The sequence below is a fragment of the Crotalus tigris genome, unplaced genomic scaffold (genome assembly GCF_016545835.1).
Source record: "Crotalus tigris isolate CLP2741 ecotype Arizona unplaced genomic scaffold, ASM1654583v1 scf7180000024401.5802323, whole genome shotgun sequence".
NCBI lineage: Eukaryota > Metazoa > Chordata > Lepidosauria > Squamata > Viperidae > Crotalus > Crotalus tigris.
Window position 1 is genome coordinate 1,292,730 of NW_024100569.1, and position 17,424 is coordinate 1,310,153.

General features: G+C 39.1%; 1 protein-coding gene across 2 annotated transcripts in view; it reads right to left on the reverse strand.

The window, feature by feature from the left end:
* DDX59 (DEAD-box helicase 59) overlaps positions 1 to 17,424 on the reverse strand; it is a 29,856-nt gene that overhangs the window by 2,642 nt on the left and 9,790 nt on the right. Inside the window, exons 3-9 of one of the 2 annotated variants that reach the window (XM_039329539.1) lie at positions 8,766 to 8,949; positions 5,332 to 6,137; positions 4,456 to 4,623; positions 2,996 to 3,085; positions 1,897 to 2,148; positions 942 to 1,094; positions 96 to 224 (exon numbers count right to left, since the gene is read on the reverse strand). In XM_039329539.1, coding sequence (XP_039185473.1) covers positions 96 to 224; positions 942 to 1,094; positions 1,897 to 2,148; positions 2,996 to 3,085; positions 4,456 to 4,623; positions 5,332 to 6,126 — 1,587 coding nt within the window. In that variant the 5' untranslated portion in view covers positions 6,127 to 6,137; positions 8,766 to 8,949. Of the gene's footprint in view, positions 1 to 95; positions 225 to 941; positions 1,095 to 1,896; positions 2,149 to 2,995; positions 3,086 to 4,455; positions 4,624 to 5,331; positions 6,138 to 8,286; positions 8,714 to 8,765; positions 8,950 to 17,424 lie in introns of those variants that run through there. The other variant, XM_039329538.1, reaches the window with a different exon arrangement.

Genomic DNA, 17,424 nt, shown 5'->3' on the forward strand with positions numbered 1-17,424 from the left:
AAGTACTTTGTAGGACTTTTGAGCAATGAGGCTTGCTTTTTGTTGAAAGGTTCAATATCACACTGTGCGCCTTTTAAATCAGAAAGTATATTTACCTGGTGCACATATTCATCCATGCTAGATGGCATGTCAAAATTCACAACCAGCTTAATATTGACAAGGTCAAGTCCACGCCCAAGGACTCCAGTGCTTACTACAACTTCATATTCCCCTTGCAATAATCCCTACCACATGGGAAATATAACATTATTTTCATCAATAGAAATATACTTTTCAAAATTACAAAGACATCAGCAAAAATTCTGAATACATCTCAAAGAACACAAAAACAACAGCTGAACAATAAGGATAAAGAAGCACCTATGTAATTTAATAAAGCTGAAAGCATTTTCCTCACAAGACATTTCCTATGAACTTAAATTCCCAAATCTGATTCCATCGCTGCTTTAGCTAACATAATGAATCTTGAGATATATTTTGTGATATGAAAAGTAACTTTCATCTAAAAGGAAACTCAATAAGAGGTCAATCTCAAATCTCAAATTCTCTACCTCAGGGGGTCTTCAAACTTGGCCCTTTTATGACTTGTAGACTTCAACTCCCAAAATTCCTCAGCCAGTCACAAAAGGGCCAAGTTTGAAGACCCCTGCTCTACCTAATAGCTATGTACTGGGTCTAGAGGAACAGGTCTCAATTATTTTGGTCTTAAGACCCCTCTATATTCTTAAAAATGACTGAGTACCCCCAAAGAGCTTGGTTTATATGGGTTGCAGTTACTGTATCGATATTTACTGTATTAGAAATTAAAACATAGAAATTTTGAAAAAATTGACTTTGTGGAACTTCATAGGTCCTGATACGTAACCTTGGGAACCTCTGGTTTAGAGTTTTTTAACCACAGATTTAGCTAGCTTCTAGATAGGCCCCAGATGTTTACAAACCTGTAAAATTGCAGTTCTTTCTGACTGTGATTTCTCAGCATGCATCGAGGTTGTCTGTAATCCTGTGATTTTATGAACAGCATTACTCAGAAGATCAGCACCCAACTTACATTCCACAAATACCAGTATTGGAGGCTTAAAGAGTTTCTTATCCTAAAAAAGAAGGGGGGGAGGGGGAACAGGGAGAATACAGTGAACATAAAGTAAAAAAGATTAATTTATGTACCAAAAAAAAGATAAATGGAATAGTGTGAGATTTAGTGGTGATAAATAAAGCAAAAGAACTATCCAACTATTTTCCAATATTACTAAGCCTGAATTAGTAATGTTTTGAAATAGTTTTCAAATAGTAAAAAGAAGGCAAATATCAGCCATTATTTTCTATTACCATAGTTTTTTAAAAAGCTTTTAACAGCATGAGGATTTAAATAATCTGACCCAATCAAAAGAGCTGTTTAAATTCTCAAAGCCCAAAGGTTTGGTGTTTTAGTTTCTTATCAAGGAAACATGCCATAATACAAACTATTTTAACACTCTTGTGAAAACTTGTACAATATAGTGTGGCATGGTTTCTATTCAAACATAGCTAAAATGCCTTCGAGTATGCCATAATTCTTTGGATATTAGTTGTTTCTTAATTTAAGCAACTTCCACCATCACAGGTTCAGACACACCCACCCACACACCCATATACATACACACACACACATATATATATATACATATACATATATGAATGCATGCATGCAGTAAAATGCAAGTCTGCATAACCAATAAGATTCATACTATCAACATTTCAATGGAAAAGATACCCAAGAGAAATAAATTTATGGTTTAAATGGTTATATTTCCAAGAACAGAACTGATTATAGCAAGGGTTCTAGCTCATTTTTTTCCCAAGTATCTACGGTCGATAAAAAGAAGCGAAGACTTGTGTTCCCATGAGGATACTAACGTTTAATATTTCAAAAAGCTTTTTCTTTTTGGAAGGCTCTTCTATCCACAAAATAATCTGGCGAACATTGGAGCATGGCAGATTCTTTTCTCCAACTGTTATTTTCACTGGATTCTGCAGAAGTCGGCTTGCCAGCTGTTCAATGCTTAAAGGCACTGTGGCTGACACCAAGATGGTTTGATGATCATTGGGAATATTTTCCAAAATTTCTAACACCTGCTGCTGGAAGCCCATCTTTAGCATGGTGTCAACCTATTTTTAAAAAAGAAATGGATTAACTAGTGTTTGTTTTATTCTTAAGATACGTGAAAAGATTATTTTACATTCATTATCAACATCTATCTGGAATTTCATATCAGCGCTTCCCAAACTTAACGACTTCACTATGGCATGAACTTCATCTCCCAGCAATAATTATGCCAGCTGATGGTTCTGAATATTGATGCCCATAGAGAGAGAAAGTGCACTCTTTTAGATAGTGGTTGTAATGAAAAAAAAAAGTATTACAGTAAAGTTATTTGAGTAACAAAGACAACCTGGTTAAGAAGTACATATTCCCAGAATTTCAAATTATGTCTCTTTTCTGGCCACTGCTTCTGTCAACAATAATAGTCTAGCACAGTGTTTCTCAACCTTGACAATTTTAAGGCATGTGGAATTCTGGGAGTTGAAGTCCACATGCCTTAAAATTGTCAAGGTTGAGAAACACTGGTCTAGCATGATAGAAAGTTGTTTGAAATTTGGCCTATTTCAATGACCAAAGTAAGTGAAAGGAAACACTTTTACAAACTCAGCTGCCTTTTTGCCAAGTACAAGAGAATCTTCAGCTGTAATTTATAACTGCTGTAACATATCTTTAAACGTTGGCAGATGAAAAAGTCTTGAGATACTACAAGATAACATTTTATGCTAAGTTAACCCAAACTTGCTAAAAATCTAATTATGCATAAACTACAGTATTAAAATTGTAATGTTTTGCGGACTGTGGTTTACAGTGTTTAGTTATCACACCGAAAAGGAGTCATTTAATCTCCTCCCCCCTCAAAATAGAAGAGTTATTACACTAGTGACACATTTTTGAGCAATAATATACACTTACCTCATCAACAACAGCAATTTTTATATTATGAAGTTGAATAGAGGATTGCTTTAAAATTTCTCGGAGCCTTCCAGGTGTAGCTATGATCACCTAAAATAAGAGGCAAGAAATACAAATAATAGAAAATAAATAAATTCATTGTTATTACAAATTCCAACAAAGTATTACATCAAATGTCCAAGGTAAGAAAATGTTTACATTTGAAAAACAGGATTTTTCACAGCACATGAAACATAAAATTACTTAATTTGCTCAGAGATGGATGCACTGGTTCTGCGTAAGTAGTTGAAACATGGACTGATGTACTTATCTGAGGAAAGTTTGATTCTATTAGCCTGGAGAAAAAGGACAATTTCTTGGACCTCTGTGTCTATCAGTATTTGAGATCTATGCCCTTCTTGGTTGGTATATGGCTGTATCTAAAAGTGAATATTTTAAGAGAAAGAGTGATCCTGCTTGAATTTAAGGAGGTTGAAGAATGACTGAAGAAGACATTTGTGGTCAAAACTATGCTGGATAACTTCTGGCCTGTCTTCATTTTCATTTTAAAGAAAGGCTGTTAAGAAGGGTGTCATGCTGTAGTTCAAAGGGCCTAGTATTGATCACATTTGTTACTGACCTAGATAAATTCAGGTGGAAATGTTACATCCATCCTGGCTCTCCTGAATCTTTCAGAAGCCTTCAATACTAGTGACCAGGATATCTTTATGGACGAGTTCAGGGGGCTGGAAGTGGAGAAGAGATTTAATCCAAGACTCTTACTTTGTGGGGGTAGCTGGTGGTTTACAGAGTAAAGGCATTATCAGTGCACATATGCACATATCAATACACATACAGAACTACTATGCTGCTGATTTCTGGACCAGCTGAAGCTCCTGAGTAAGTACTAAGGGCAGATCCATGTAGAACACAAACTGCAGTAATCTAATCACTAGGAGATTAAACTATGAGTAACTTTGAGGAAAACCTCCAGATCCAGGAATGGGTACAATTAGTATACAAGATGGAGCTGTGCAAGGGCCTCCTGTTACTTACTCTTTGAGCAAGAACTGTGAGTCCTACAAATAACCCCATTACTGTCAGCAATGTTAGAGGCAAATACCACAAAAATTCTCTATGCTAAAAGGCTTTGTCTTTGTAAAGATGGAAGCAATGAATCATGAACTACCTCTTGCTTTACTGTAACTTTTATAATCTCACAATACTGTATTTTGTTTTATGAAGTTTGTTACTCCTAACAAAGTTTTAATTAACTTGCTGAGCGAATGAGTAAGAAGAAAAAAGTTTATTTTCTTTTTCCTTTATGGTCCAGTTTTGAAAATAATTATCTGCTATTCTGGAACTTGCCAATAAAATAAAGGCACCCTTTCAATCAGGTTCTCTGACTTTTATGCCATTCTGAACTTAAATTGCATCAAATGCTCATTCAGATCTTAAGGATATAACATAACATGATTTACCTTAACGTTTTGCTTCAGCCGATGAAGCTGGGGTGGTAAAGGCAATCCTCCAACCAGAAGAACGGTTCTCATATTTGGTAGACCAATCATGAGCTCTTTAGCTTGCTTCTCTATCTGTATAGCTAATTCTCTTGTTGGTGTCAGAATAAGAGCAGACAAAGTCTCTGTCTTAAAAAGGATAAAAACAAATAACAGGTTACTGATTTTTTCCTTTTGTTAAAAATTTCAGAAAAATAAAATGTGAGAGGGGTTCATTTATATCAAACAAACCCAACACCATCACTACATCCATGGTTAATCTAGTGATGTTAGTAATTATACCATCTATAACAGGGGTCTTCAAACTTGGCCCCTTTATGTCTTGTGGACTTCAATTCCCAGAATTCCTCAGCCAGGCACGCTGGCTGAGGAATTTTGGGAGTTGAAGTCCACAAGTCATAAAAGGGTCAAGTCTGAAGACGCCTGATGTATAACATATTGCAGCGGTATACACCAATAAACCAATATTCTGCCTTTAGTGAAGAAGTGAGAGCAAGTGGAAGGAGTCATTTGAACATGGGAAGGAAGATTTGCTTATGCTTTCATTACAATGATTATGCTTTTTTTTAAAAAAACCAGTCTTCAGAAGTATTTATATTTCAATTACCCAGGTATAAATTTCTTCCACAGCTAATATCACAAATTTAATCACATATTTTAAATGAGGTAACGGAAAGACAAAAACCTAAATTGAAAAAGAGCTTAGATGTATGGTTTCTCTGGAAAACAACAACAAAGTTTGAGATCTAATGCAGAATTTCTCAAAAGGATAATGCTTTGGAATGTCTGAACAATTCTTCTCAACAAACATGGATCCTGTCAACGAACAAAGGTTACCTCTTCTGAAGCTTTAATTATAACGGGAAGGAGGAAAGCTGCAGTTTTCCCTGAGCCGGTGTCAGCAGTTGCCAAAATATCCCTGCCCTGTAACCCAACTGGAATCATCTGCATCTGGACAGGGGTTGGGACTTCATAGCCTGTTTTTTTTAGATTGCCGCTGAGGATTTCTGGGAAGCCACAATGTTCAAACTCAACAATGGGTCTTGCAACTCCTTGCCCTTCAACAGCTATGCCAAGCTGCTGTTTTAAACTTTCGATCTGCTCATCCTCAAGACTTAACAGGAATTCATTCTCTTCATACACATAAGCAACACCAGGCTGAGAAATGGCTTGTTCACTCTTAGTAGGCTTTAAGCTTTCCTCCTCCCCTTTGAATTGTAGAAGGTGCTTGGCTTTACATTCCAAACTACATACATCTTCATCAGTCTTGTCACAGATGTACTCCCCATACCGACCACAGACCACACATACAGGTTCCCCCGATTGTGGCCAGCGCTGAATTTTACTGAAAGATTTTATCGGTTCTTCTGTATCACAAGAGTCCTCATTGTTTTCTGACTCTGATTCAGAAAGGGCCAGAGTTGAATCTACAAATATCTGTGGTGCAGTGTCTCCTTCTACTGATTTCAATGAATCAGTCTCAACAGTTGCTGCATCTACTATGTCAGACTCTTTGAGTTCTGTACACTTTTCAGAAGCAAATTCATTGGGGGAGGGTTTGTTTTTCTTAGCGACACAGCACTCCTCATAAACCACATTCCTCTTGACTTTGAGAGATCTCGGAACAAACATTCTTCAAGAACCTATCATGAAAATATACAATCATTAGAACTGGCAATCTTCTGACAAATTAATATTTCCATATGATTCAGCAAGGGCAACAGGAAACTCAAAAAGATTATTCTCCATTTATACAGGAGCAAATTTATTTGAATTGGAATAAAGTAAACTGTGGTTAGAGTCTATTAATTTTACCACATGTTAGAGTTATTTAAACCTGGAATTCATGGATCATTTTACAGCATTTAAATAACAGAAAAGTAGCGTAGTAATGAGTTAATCTTGCAAGTAAAACCTGCTAATTTCTAAGAGTTGGGGTTTTTTTTAACCAAATCCATCTATAAATATTTTTCTGATAATGGAAGCAATGAGCATAATTTTGAATTGTTTTTTTGTTGTTGTTGATGTTTGTTATGGAGCTATGAAGGGCTGCAAAGGCTCCAGTTTCAACATAGAGAAATAAAACATAACTCTGGGAATTTTGCTGCGATGGCTATTTAGCTAGCAGGGGCTGAGGTGATAGGAAAGAACATTGTGTCATTAAATACAAGGCATCCTCCATTGCTTTCTGGACACTGCTCATAGTACAGTTTAAATGACTGAGGCAAACATTTATTTATAAATTAATAATATAATCTCTGCCTCAGAGTCTAAAATTACCGTTGTTTCTTAAAGCAACTCATTACTGTACCAAATCAGTAATATTGTCCTTCAGATACAAAGCACTCATTGCTTGGAAGCAATACAGTTGTAACCCAGGTCATTTTGACTAAAGCAGCGGTTCTCAACCTATGGGTCGCAACCCCATTTGGGGTCGATCGACCATTTTTCGGGGGTCGCCAAAGAAGGCGATCCACCATTTTCTCCCCTCAGGGGGCGGCACCGCGCATGCGCACCGCGCATGGGGGCAGCGCGCGCATGCGCACCACGCATGGGGGCAGCGCCCCCATGCGCGCGGCGCCATGCATGCGCATAACGTTTGTGTGACGGGGGTCGCCGTCACACAAACGTTGAGAACCACTGGACTAAAGATAAAATAATATCATTTATATCAGTGGCTAATAAAACTGAGGCCTCACTTTTTACCTACTTTTTTTTTCAGCTCCAAGCCTCACTCTGGTACTTCCTCCATCCCCACATTACATGCATCAAAAAGTTGTCCTGAATTATATATTATCTTAATGTCAGTTTATCCTCATTGAGTTTCTGAAATAGGATTTACAAACTGAGTGACTAAATCAAGCATATCCTCATGTTAACTCAAATATTCTCTTTTGCTTCACTGTTTCTATGAAATTAAAAAAGAAAATCCCAAATGTTCACCCAGGCTGAACTTTTCCAGCCTTTATTAGGTGTCCTCTCGAACCAACACAGAATAAACAAACAATGATCTTTGTTAAAACTAAATTTTGCTGACTCCATGTTTTCAGATGGAGAGAAGATGGGAAAGGTTGTCTGCACCTTTAACTTTGTCCTTTACTAAAGTTACTTGATAATAGTTGTTTTTAAACAGATTATGTGTGGCAATTAATATCCCCCTTGTAATTCCTATAAAGATGTTTCCATGAAAAATGAGGAAATAACTAGCATTAAAATCATAAAGGCCCAAAAGACTTCTAAATAAGACCCACTACTTCATCAATTAATCAATTTTATGTCTATCAGTTATCATAGAACATAAGTTTTGATTTACAAAATGCTCAGGAAAAAGACAAAAGGTTGCCTTAATGTACTTTACAGGTATGTGATAAATGCAGTTGTGAATTAAAACAGGACAGGCAGATTTAGGCCTTATTTTTATTCTTATTTTAATCCAAACCAAGGTCTACTTATCAGAGCCAGGTTCATGGACCGATAGGATTAAACCTAAATGTAAAATGAAATTAAACGTGTTGAAATGTCTGAAAGAGAGATTCTAAAAATAATAAAAATCAGCGGAAGCCCTGGTACCCTATTCTGTGCACCATATTTGATTAATGTATTAATCAAAAATGCAACGTGTAACTCTCGAAGACACTAGGAGAACTGCACCCAGATCAGGGTCAAGGCAACAAAACAGCAAGGCAGTCATGCCAAAACATAAGCAACTACTAGGAGAAGGCCACTCAAGATTTAGTTTTAATTTAAAACTAACTCCCCTCTCTAACCGGTCAAAAATCGTTGCCAACTTACTGCAAATCAGCCTATAGATCTGCGATCAATGTATCTCAAACGATTCTTCCATAGGATCCGATGCTCTCTAGCTGCACATCCCCGCAGATAGATAAATATCTCGACCCAAAAGGATAAGTGGCGGTCCAATGCAAAAGGTAGCATGCAAGCAAAAGGCGGCGATTTGCAACAACAGCGACCGACAGACCCGGTTTCTCGTGGGAAGCGATTCAGCCTTCCTTAATCATCCTACAAACCGTCCTCCAACAGGCAAGAGACCAAGATCTTTACGCTTCCCACCCCTTACTGCCGTTCTAGCCGTCGTCACGGCGCCTCGGATTCTCCGAAGCGGAAAAGGGGCTGGTCTTTCACAGCCTTCATTTCCGGTTCAACTTGGAAACGGGGGATGCGTTGTGAGCAACCGCAGGGCGTTGCGGACATGTCTGACTAAAACGCGAAGACAGACTTTTAAGTAGACTAAGGTTTTCCTCGGGACCCACCTGATGCAAACAAAAGCGCGCTTTGTTCTGTGGAGAAGCTCGGGTTTTTTTCCAAAGCAGCTCAGAAGTGGCTGGTGCTGCATGAAATGGAAAGACCGCTTGGTGGCAATAGAAGGTTGAAGTTTACTCATCTGTTGTTCCCTCTAGTGACGGTTTGAAGTTTTGCAACCCGGGAATAATATTCCTAACGGGAAAAAAGAGGATAAAGCAGTTATTGGCTCCGATCATCCCTTTCATAAGCATTTGAAAGCTTTTATGGTCTTTTGTTTTAGTTGCGATCACGTTGAAATCTCCAATTGTACAAAAACCATCTCCTTCTATATCAGCTTATTAAGAAGATTTTTAAAAAAGGATACTTGAGCTCTATTTGGGGCATATATTACAACAATTATTATGTTTTTTTTTCAGTTTAGCCTCAATTATCAAAGCCCTTCCCTGTTTGTCTTTATAAATTTGTTTCAAAGTTATCTTCTGCTTAATATACAAAGCTACTCCTCTTTTTTTTTTCTCGTCTAGTGAAACATAGCCTACCTAATTTAGGTTCTAAGAGATATTCTTGATCATTTTTTATGTGAACCTCCTGTAACGCGATAATATCTGTATTTAATTTAATAAGCTTACTAAAAACTTTCCGACGCTTTACTGGTGCATCCAGCCCCCTATATTTGTTGACCAAATCCTATGCTCCTCTCCCATTATCCTGTTTTTGTCATGTCTTTGTGCTTCTAGTAATTCTTATTTCCTTCGCCTCCTCTGAACTTCTCCCCTGTTGTTCTACCTCATCTTGTCCTCTTCCTCCTCTCACTTCCTCCATGCTTTGCTCTGTCTCTCTTTTATCCAACATTCGTTCAATATCTCTTCTTTTTCAACCATAGCTCTTTCTTCTCCAAGATCTCTCAAGTCTTCCTCTGAGGCACAGTATTGCCTATAGAAATCTTCCACTTTCTCCACTGTATCCAATCTAAACCTCTTCTCCTGCCAAGTCACAATAAACCCCTCTGGTGTTAGCCATCTAAAATTTACATTGCTTTGATGTAACCTGGACGTCAGAAAGAGGTAGTTCTTCCGGAGGTCTCTCATCCTTTTAGGTATTTGTTTTAACACTGTGATTTGTTTTCCTCCATATTCCAACTGTTCGTCACGTGTTCTATATAGTATTTCATCTCTAATTTTCTTTTTTATAAAGTTCACATGGACTTCTCTAGGAAAGTTATGTCATCTCCCATAGTTTGTCTGCACCCTGTATGTCTCATCCATCCCAACAATCATCTCTTCTTTATCTATCTCAAGAGCTCCTGCCAACAAATCCGCCATTTTGTCTGGAAGATCTTCTCTTTCCTCTACAACATTTTGGAATTTAAGATATTGGGTCACATTCTCCGCTTCCAGTAACGTCACCACTGTCATTAACTCTTTATTAGCCACAGTTAAATTTTTATCCATCTCTTCCACCTTGAAAGCTATGTCTAATTTAATGAAGAGAAGGACGAGGGGGTGACATGACAGTGTTCCAATATCTCACAGTTTGTCACAAAGAAGAGGGAGTCAAGCTATTCCCCAAAGCACCTGAAGGCAAGACAAGAAGCAATGGATGGAAACTAACCAAAGAGAGAAGCAATCTTGAACTAAGGAGAAATTTCCTGACTATTAGAACAATTAACCAGTGGAACAACCTGCCTCCAGAAGTTGTGAATGCTCCAACACTGGAAGTTTTTAAGACGAGATTGGACAACCATTTGTCTGAAATAATATGGGGTCTCCTGCTTGTGCGGGGGGATGGACTAGAAAACCTCCAAGGTCTCTACCAACTCTAGTATTCTGTTATTATCATTAAAGCATATACTTCCCCCACCACCATGCACAAATCACACATAGATGTTTTGTAACCACTGTCAGCTGTCTTCTCATCCAAAGGGACAAGGCCTGGTTTGTCAGGATAATGGAGACAATACTTTCAAAGAACATTAGTTTTTCAGGGTAGCCTTATTTCAACTTTAAAAAAAAAAAGAGGTTGGCTAGAGGGTTGGCAGGATAAATATGTTTTTATCCCTTAAGCCAGTCAGGAATTCAGGAAATGAACCAATTGGTTTTATTTTTTGTTTGTAAAAAGAAATCCCTTCCCTTCCAGAGCCTGTTATTTCATTCTATTACTCATGTCACAAATTGTTCCCCACTGCAATGTGACATTTAGTTTTCTGCAGTCCCCTAGGGACCCTCAATGATGCTTTGTTCCCCTAAATAATAGAATTGGAAGGGACCTTGGAGGTCTTCTAATCCAAGCCCCTGCACAAGCAGGAGACCCTCTTGTCACTAATGTAAACAAGCAGATTGATCCCCTAGAGTAGGTTTGCATGCAATTTAATTTTACCCCCATATTCCGTTTCCACTGTCATTTTTCAATTGTTTATAGAGCCCTGCCTCTTTCATGAGGAAAACAGAAGGAGCTTCACTCACTAAATAAGGCAAGGTGACAGAGACATATGTGGAAGACAGACTTCAAACAACAGGAGAAGAAAGTAATACATTTCAAAGATTTTTTTCCCCCTTTTTCAAACAAAAAAGAATGCAAAGCATATATTGCAGTGGGTCTAAATGGGACAGACTGATTGATTTGGTTTTAAAATCTATTGGTCTTTCCAGTCAATGGCCTGGATTCAAACTTTGTCTAAGTTGTGTCACTAAAAGCCGTGAGATCTGTTAGATTCAGTCCTATTAATTTCAATGAGGCAATCTACTTCAAGATCTACAAACAGCCGACTATTAAGCTGCTCAACAGTGCTAAAGCGCTTAATGGTGGTTGTATAACAAAAAGTAATCCACACCACAAAATCTATGGCTTCCATACAAAAAATGACAAATAGAGAGCTTTAATGATTGGTTTGGTAGCTTCCTAGAGACATTTGTGTGGCATGAGTGTAGGTCACAATGGTGCAGGAGCAGGTGCCCTTTGATAGGACGATAAGGGAGGCAGCTCATCTCCTTGGGCTTTATGACTTCATCCCTGCAAGCTAAAGTATCAGTTACTTTCAGTTACTAGTTATCAGAGCTGCTCTTCAGTAAGGCTCCTGGACTCTGGGGAAGCTTCCCTCCTTTTGTAGCCAAGTCTCAGAGGGGTAAGTGAGGGTGAAAGTTTGGGTTAGGTTTAGGGTGGGGGTGAGAGGGTTAAGCCGGGGAAAGATGAGAGTGAGAGTGAAAGGGGGAGGTACAGGCTGAGGGAGCGTGAGGTTGAGAGTCAGGGTCAGGATCAGGGGGAGGAGAACAGGAAGGATATTAGGTATGGGGAATGGGAGGAAGAAAAGGTCAAAAGGGAGGAGAGGAGCAGGGAAAGGGAGAAGGAGACAAAAAGGCCGGAGTAGGATGGATGGGACGGGAGGGAGAGAGAGAAGGGGGACAGGATAGGAAGGGAGGGGAGGGGATGAAGAAGCAAAAGGAGAGGAGGATGAAGAAGTGGAGCGGACCCAGTAGGAGAGGGGAGGGAAGTGGGACAGGCCAGGTAGAGAAGGGAAAGTATGCATAAATAGGCAGGAGGGAATAATAATGCCTTTATGACTTCATCCATGCAGATTATTATCAGAGGTAAGGGAGAGGGAGGGGAGGAGAGAGAGAGGCAAGAGGGGGATAAGGAAGAGGAAGGGGTGGGGGATGAAGAAGTAGAATGAGCTGGGGCGGAGTAGCAAGGGGAGGGGATAGGGAGAATGGCAGGTAGGGACAAAGAGGGGGGGAGGAATTATAATGTCTTTAAGACTTCATCCATGCAGAGGTAATGGAGAAGGGAGGGAGAGGGAGGATGGAGGGAATGGGGATGAGAGGGGGAGACGCAGGAAAGGCAGGGGGATATAGGAAGGAGGAGGGGAAGGGGACAAAAAGGTACAGTGGACCAGGGAAAATATCGAGGGGAGGGGAGGGAGGGGGAGAGGGGGGAGGGAATGGGACAAGGAGAAGGATGGGTAGAAACATATGGAGGGGGGGGGGAATTTAAATGTTTTCATGACTTCATCCATGCAGGTTACCAGAGGGAAGGGAGAGGAAGGGAGAGTGAGGGAAATAGAGAAGAGAGGGGCAGAGGCAGGAGAGGTAGGAGGATAGGTAGGAAGGGGAAGGGGACGAAGAGGTGGAGTGGGACAGGGAGAAAATACATCTCTCCTGCAAACCTTGAGAGTTTTGCAAAACTTTTTAATAATTTGGGGTTAGGTTTTTTTGGAGATTTGTGCCACTTAGACGACATAAGTATTCTGACTCGGGAAGGATAAAATGAGAATCTAGACACCATAAAGACCATTCAATTTATTACTGCATAAGACTGGACTGTGGTCTATTGACCTGTATGATGATGATGTCCTATCTCAACACAGAAATGGTTTTGCCCGTTGTTTTGTTGATCACACGATCTAAGTGGTTGTTGCTATATGAATACTGTATTTTAGTAAACCCTAACAAACAAGAAATTAGTTCTTGGTGATTGTTTGATTATATAGCTTTCATGGAAGATGCAGAATTAGTTTCCTATTGCCACCTTCTAGGATATTCCAAATTCCCAGTTTTGTCTGTAAGTCTGGGATTTCTTGATGGATATATTAATAACTAATACTAAGCAAATCTGACCGTGTTTGGCTGCTTGTCAACTAAGTGCCACCCCCAGTTCTAAACTAATATTCCCTACTTAAATTCTATTTTTAAGTGAATAGACAACCTATTTAGCAGGTGCTGTTTTTGATTGCCTAAATCGAAAAAAGCCTGTGAAAATAGAACATATTCCTTCTGCACCATTTTTAGCAATTGTATCTCAGAGCAATCCATTCTGCTGTCAAGTTTCAGTGCTAAGAGCTGACTATTGCACTTCCTAGATGTCTCCAAGCATTTAAAGAACAGTTTTCCTTCCCATTTAGTCCTTGAATGTCCCCTAGTCCTTTGTACACTGCATTCTTCATTCAAGAGCAGTCCAGATAAAGCTATACATACGTGATTATTTGTCTTCTTATGAATTCTAATTGTAATAATAATAGAGGGGAGGGACTACATAGAGTCTAATGGCTGAATCCTGTGAAGTGGTGGAATTATACTAACATGCAACTTTCTAGATACATAGAATTCTTCAACTTAGACCTGATTTCTGTACAGATCAATACGATTTAAATACGATTCTTGCTAGCCTGGAAAGCTAGTTATCACCTTATGTGGTTCATGCATGTGGGGAAATAGGCTGGCTGTTGCCTAGGAAACCCACACTTCTTGTAATGAGTCAGTTAAAGGTGCTACTGCAACTCTGTATTTTTTTTAATCCATGTTTCTATTTTGAGTTGTTCAACAGCAGCCTCTAAACAAACTGTACACCTTCCTCCATCCTCCAGTTTCTTATCTTGAAGAAGCATATGGTTCTAACTTTATATGAAGCAAGCCAATAGGCAAAGTTTCCTAGATATAGCAACATTCTAAATTTAAGTATTTTGCATATGTTACACAGTGATGGCTGTATGTGAGGTGTCACGCTTAATGTTTGTTTGATATTCCCTTAACTACAATTGTTCGTTCAGTCTCTGGAGAATGTCTTTTTCAATGCTATGCCTTTAAATGAAAATACCTAGAATATTGGAAGTTACATAACATTGCTTAATCTATGATTATAGTATTCCTCATAGTGAATAAATCAAAGTTGGTTGGATTCACATACAAAAATTGGCTGAATTCATACAGCCTCCTATAATGTATAACTTTTGCTGTTCATTTAATATCTAGTGCATGGTTTTGAATCTTTAAATCTATAGATCTAGCTGTATGATATAATCTTAAATAGGTTTACTCAAAAATAATTTCCATTGATTTCAATGGGATTTACTGACTTCTGTGTCAATTGACAGTTTTCTCCCTCAAAATAACAGCCACTTGCCAATAAATACTGACTTCTTTCCTGATATCTAATATGCCTATCTAAATGTCAGAAATTACAATCTCATTTCAATATCAATTGGAATTATAAAAATCAAATGAATCTCAGTTTTTTTTCTAGTTCTAGAATGTAGAAATTTGAGAAAATAGCATATGCTAATAAGTATTTTCTTCATGCCTTACTCCAGGGGTCTTCAGACTTGGCCCTTTTATGCTTGTGGACTTCAATTCCCAGAATTCCTCAGCCAGCAGCATGCTGGCTGAGGAATTCTGGGAGTTGAAGTCCACAAGTCATAAAAGGGCCAAGTCTGAAGACCTCTGCCTTACTCCTTGCTCATGGGATAATGGAAATTCTTAAACAGCTGTAAGGGCCTTTTGCCATTCTGATTAAAAAAACAATCTTTAAAGTTAACAGCATTGCTTTGAACCCAGCTTTTTAAAAGTCCTATAATCTCTTCCTTTGTCTAATAAAATTTCAATTTAATTTTAAATTAAATTTATTTTAGTCCCAGAACTCAGGTGGACTGCCAGCTCAATCTTATTGCTTCTCTGCCATTCTAAAGGAGCAAACTGCCCAGGATATAGCACTGTCCTCACTCTGTCCTCTAACACTGTGCCATCACCCATTTCTCCATTTGCCCGCTAAGTGAAACCCAGCAGCAGTACTCGTACAACTTAGAATCCTCAGCTTAATTTCCCTTCTCCATCCTGGCATTGCTTTCAAGAAGGTGTTTGAGATGAGTTGAAAGGAATGAGGCGTGAACATGCTCTTAGTGAAGACATTTGATGTGAGGAGCAAAAAGGTAGAATCCTTGATGTGACCCAAACACCAATGGTGGTAAAGTTTATAGCTTGGGAAATGGGGAAGAGCTACAGTCAGGAGAATAGTCGGATAAGAGGCAGCTTAGCCTGCTGAAAAAATGGAGGCATGACGGCGGATAATGATCAAAGGATAACATGGCCAAAGGCCTTTTCAGAATAGATGAATATCTGCCAATGTAGTGGTCATCTCACATTCTTCAATGCTAGCCTTAACCTCTTCATTTTGATAAAGTCATATATTGCTAGACTATTAGCTATATATCGATCTACTAAAAAAGAGAGTTATTATTTAACAGTAAGGTAACCAACCATCCTCCATTAGGGAGGACAGTCCTCCTTTTTTAAGTTCTGCCCTCCCTTGAAAAGTGTCCTCCTACATGTCGTCCTTTTTGATATTTGAAGACTAATCTGCAGGGCTTTTTTTTTTTCTCATAGAACGCTCAGAACGGCGTTCCGGCACCTTTTTTTGATGGTTTGTTTTCAACTTTTGCATGAGCTGTGCTACTCCCCCTATTGGCTTTTGAAAGCCAATAGGAATTGCTGCTGAGCACGCCAAAACACCTGGCCAGCAAACTTTGCACATGTAAGTTGTCTGCAGCAAAGGCGAATTGGCAGGAACTTTGCACCAGGGAATTTCGGCCCTGCTAGGGCAATAATGGCTGTGGGTGCAAGAGGCAGGGGCAGCGGGGCTGCTGTGGGCAGGGGTGTGAGGGGCGGCGGTGGCCGGCTGCCTCCCGTGCTGTGAGACCCGCAGGGCCTGCTCTACACGGGGATGTACAGGGTGGGCGGTGGTGCTGGCGGGACAGCTGCAGGAGGGGTGTGTCGATGGCGGGCTGCCCCCCGGGGCCGGAGCAGCACAGCTGGTGCTTTGGGAGCCACGGGGGCCGCTTTACACGGCGGGGCAGCAGTGCTGGCTTGGCGGCTGCGGGCAGGGGCGTGGCATGTAAGCATAATTACAATATAAAATGTTATTGTTACAAATGTTTTTTATTATGCATTTATCATATTATAGTGTATTCTGTATTATTGTTGCAATGAATACAATGTTTCTTTTATTTACAATATTTTTTCTTCAATTTATTTGTGTCCTTTTCATTGTAAAAAAGTTGGTCACCTTATTTAACAGGGCTAATGCTGAAAAATGATAGCTGTTTTCAGTGTGCCTTACCTAATGTCCAATGAACCATCTTAGGATAATTTGTTAATATTGCTTTTTGAAATGCAAGGTATGGCTGTAATTACTGTATCTCTCAAAATTCTTCCTGATATATTTTTGATATTTTTTTTGCTATGGAATAAAATGAAGTGGGTATTTTCTATTCTCAGATAACCAATGATACATTCCTGGAGGAATGCATTTTTGTTTCTGACAGTAATCCACTGCATATTATTTCAAAAGAATTAGGATACATAGGGCTTTCCCTCAAGGTATGACAAAGAATCATAAACAATTGCCACAATAATATAATTGAGAATGAGGCTACATCGCCTCACACGTCTTCTGTTGTGAAGGCCTGAAATGGCAGGACAAATACATTAAACAATTACATATTTTAGGTCTATACGCAGCATACGGTACTATCAATATAGTCTTTGCTACATAATAAACCACTCGTATGTTGTTTCCACAATGACAGGCTTGATTCATAAATCACAGTACAGTAAGCCCTAAGGTAGTTTGTATGGTTTTAGTCTAGACTGGGTTGATACATTGTGCTAAACCAGGAGTGTCCAACCTTAACAACGTTAAGATTTGTGGACTTCAACTCCCAGAATTCCCCAGCCAGCATGGGACCCTCTTGTGCTAAGCTATAACGTTACTTCTTTGGTTTTGGCACAAAAGGTTAACCATTCCATCGTAGTTTCAATAAACCAGAATTAAAGAATCAATGCTTTAATGTAATGTATGAACAATCACTATCTGACTTTTGACATGCCTAGTTGAGAGACATTT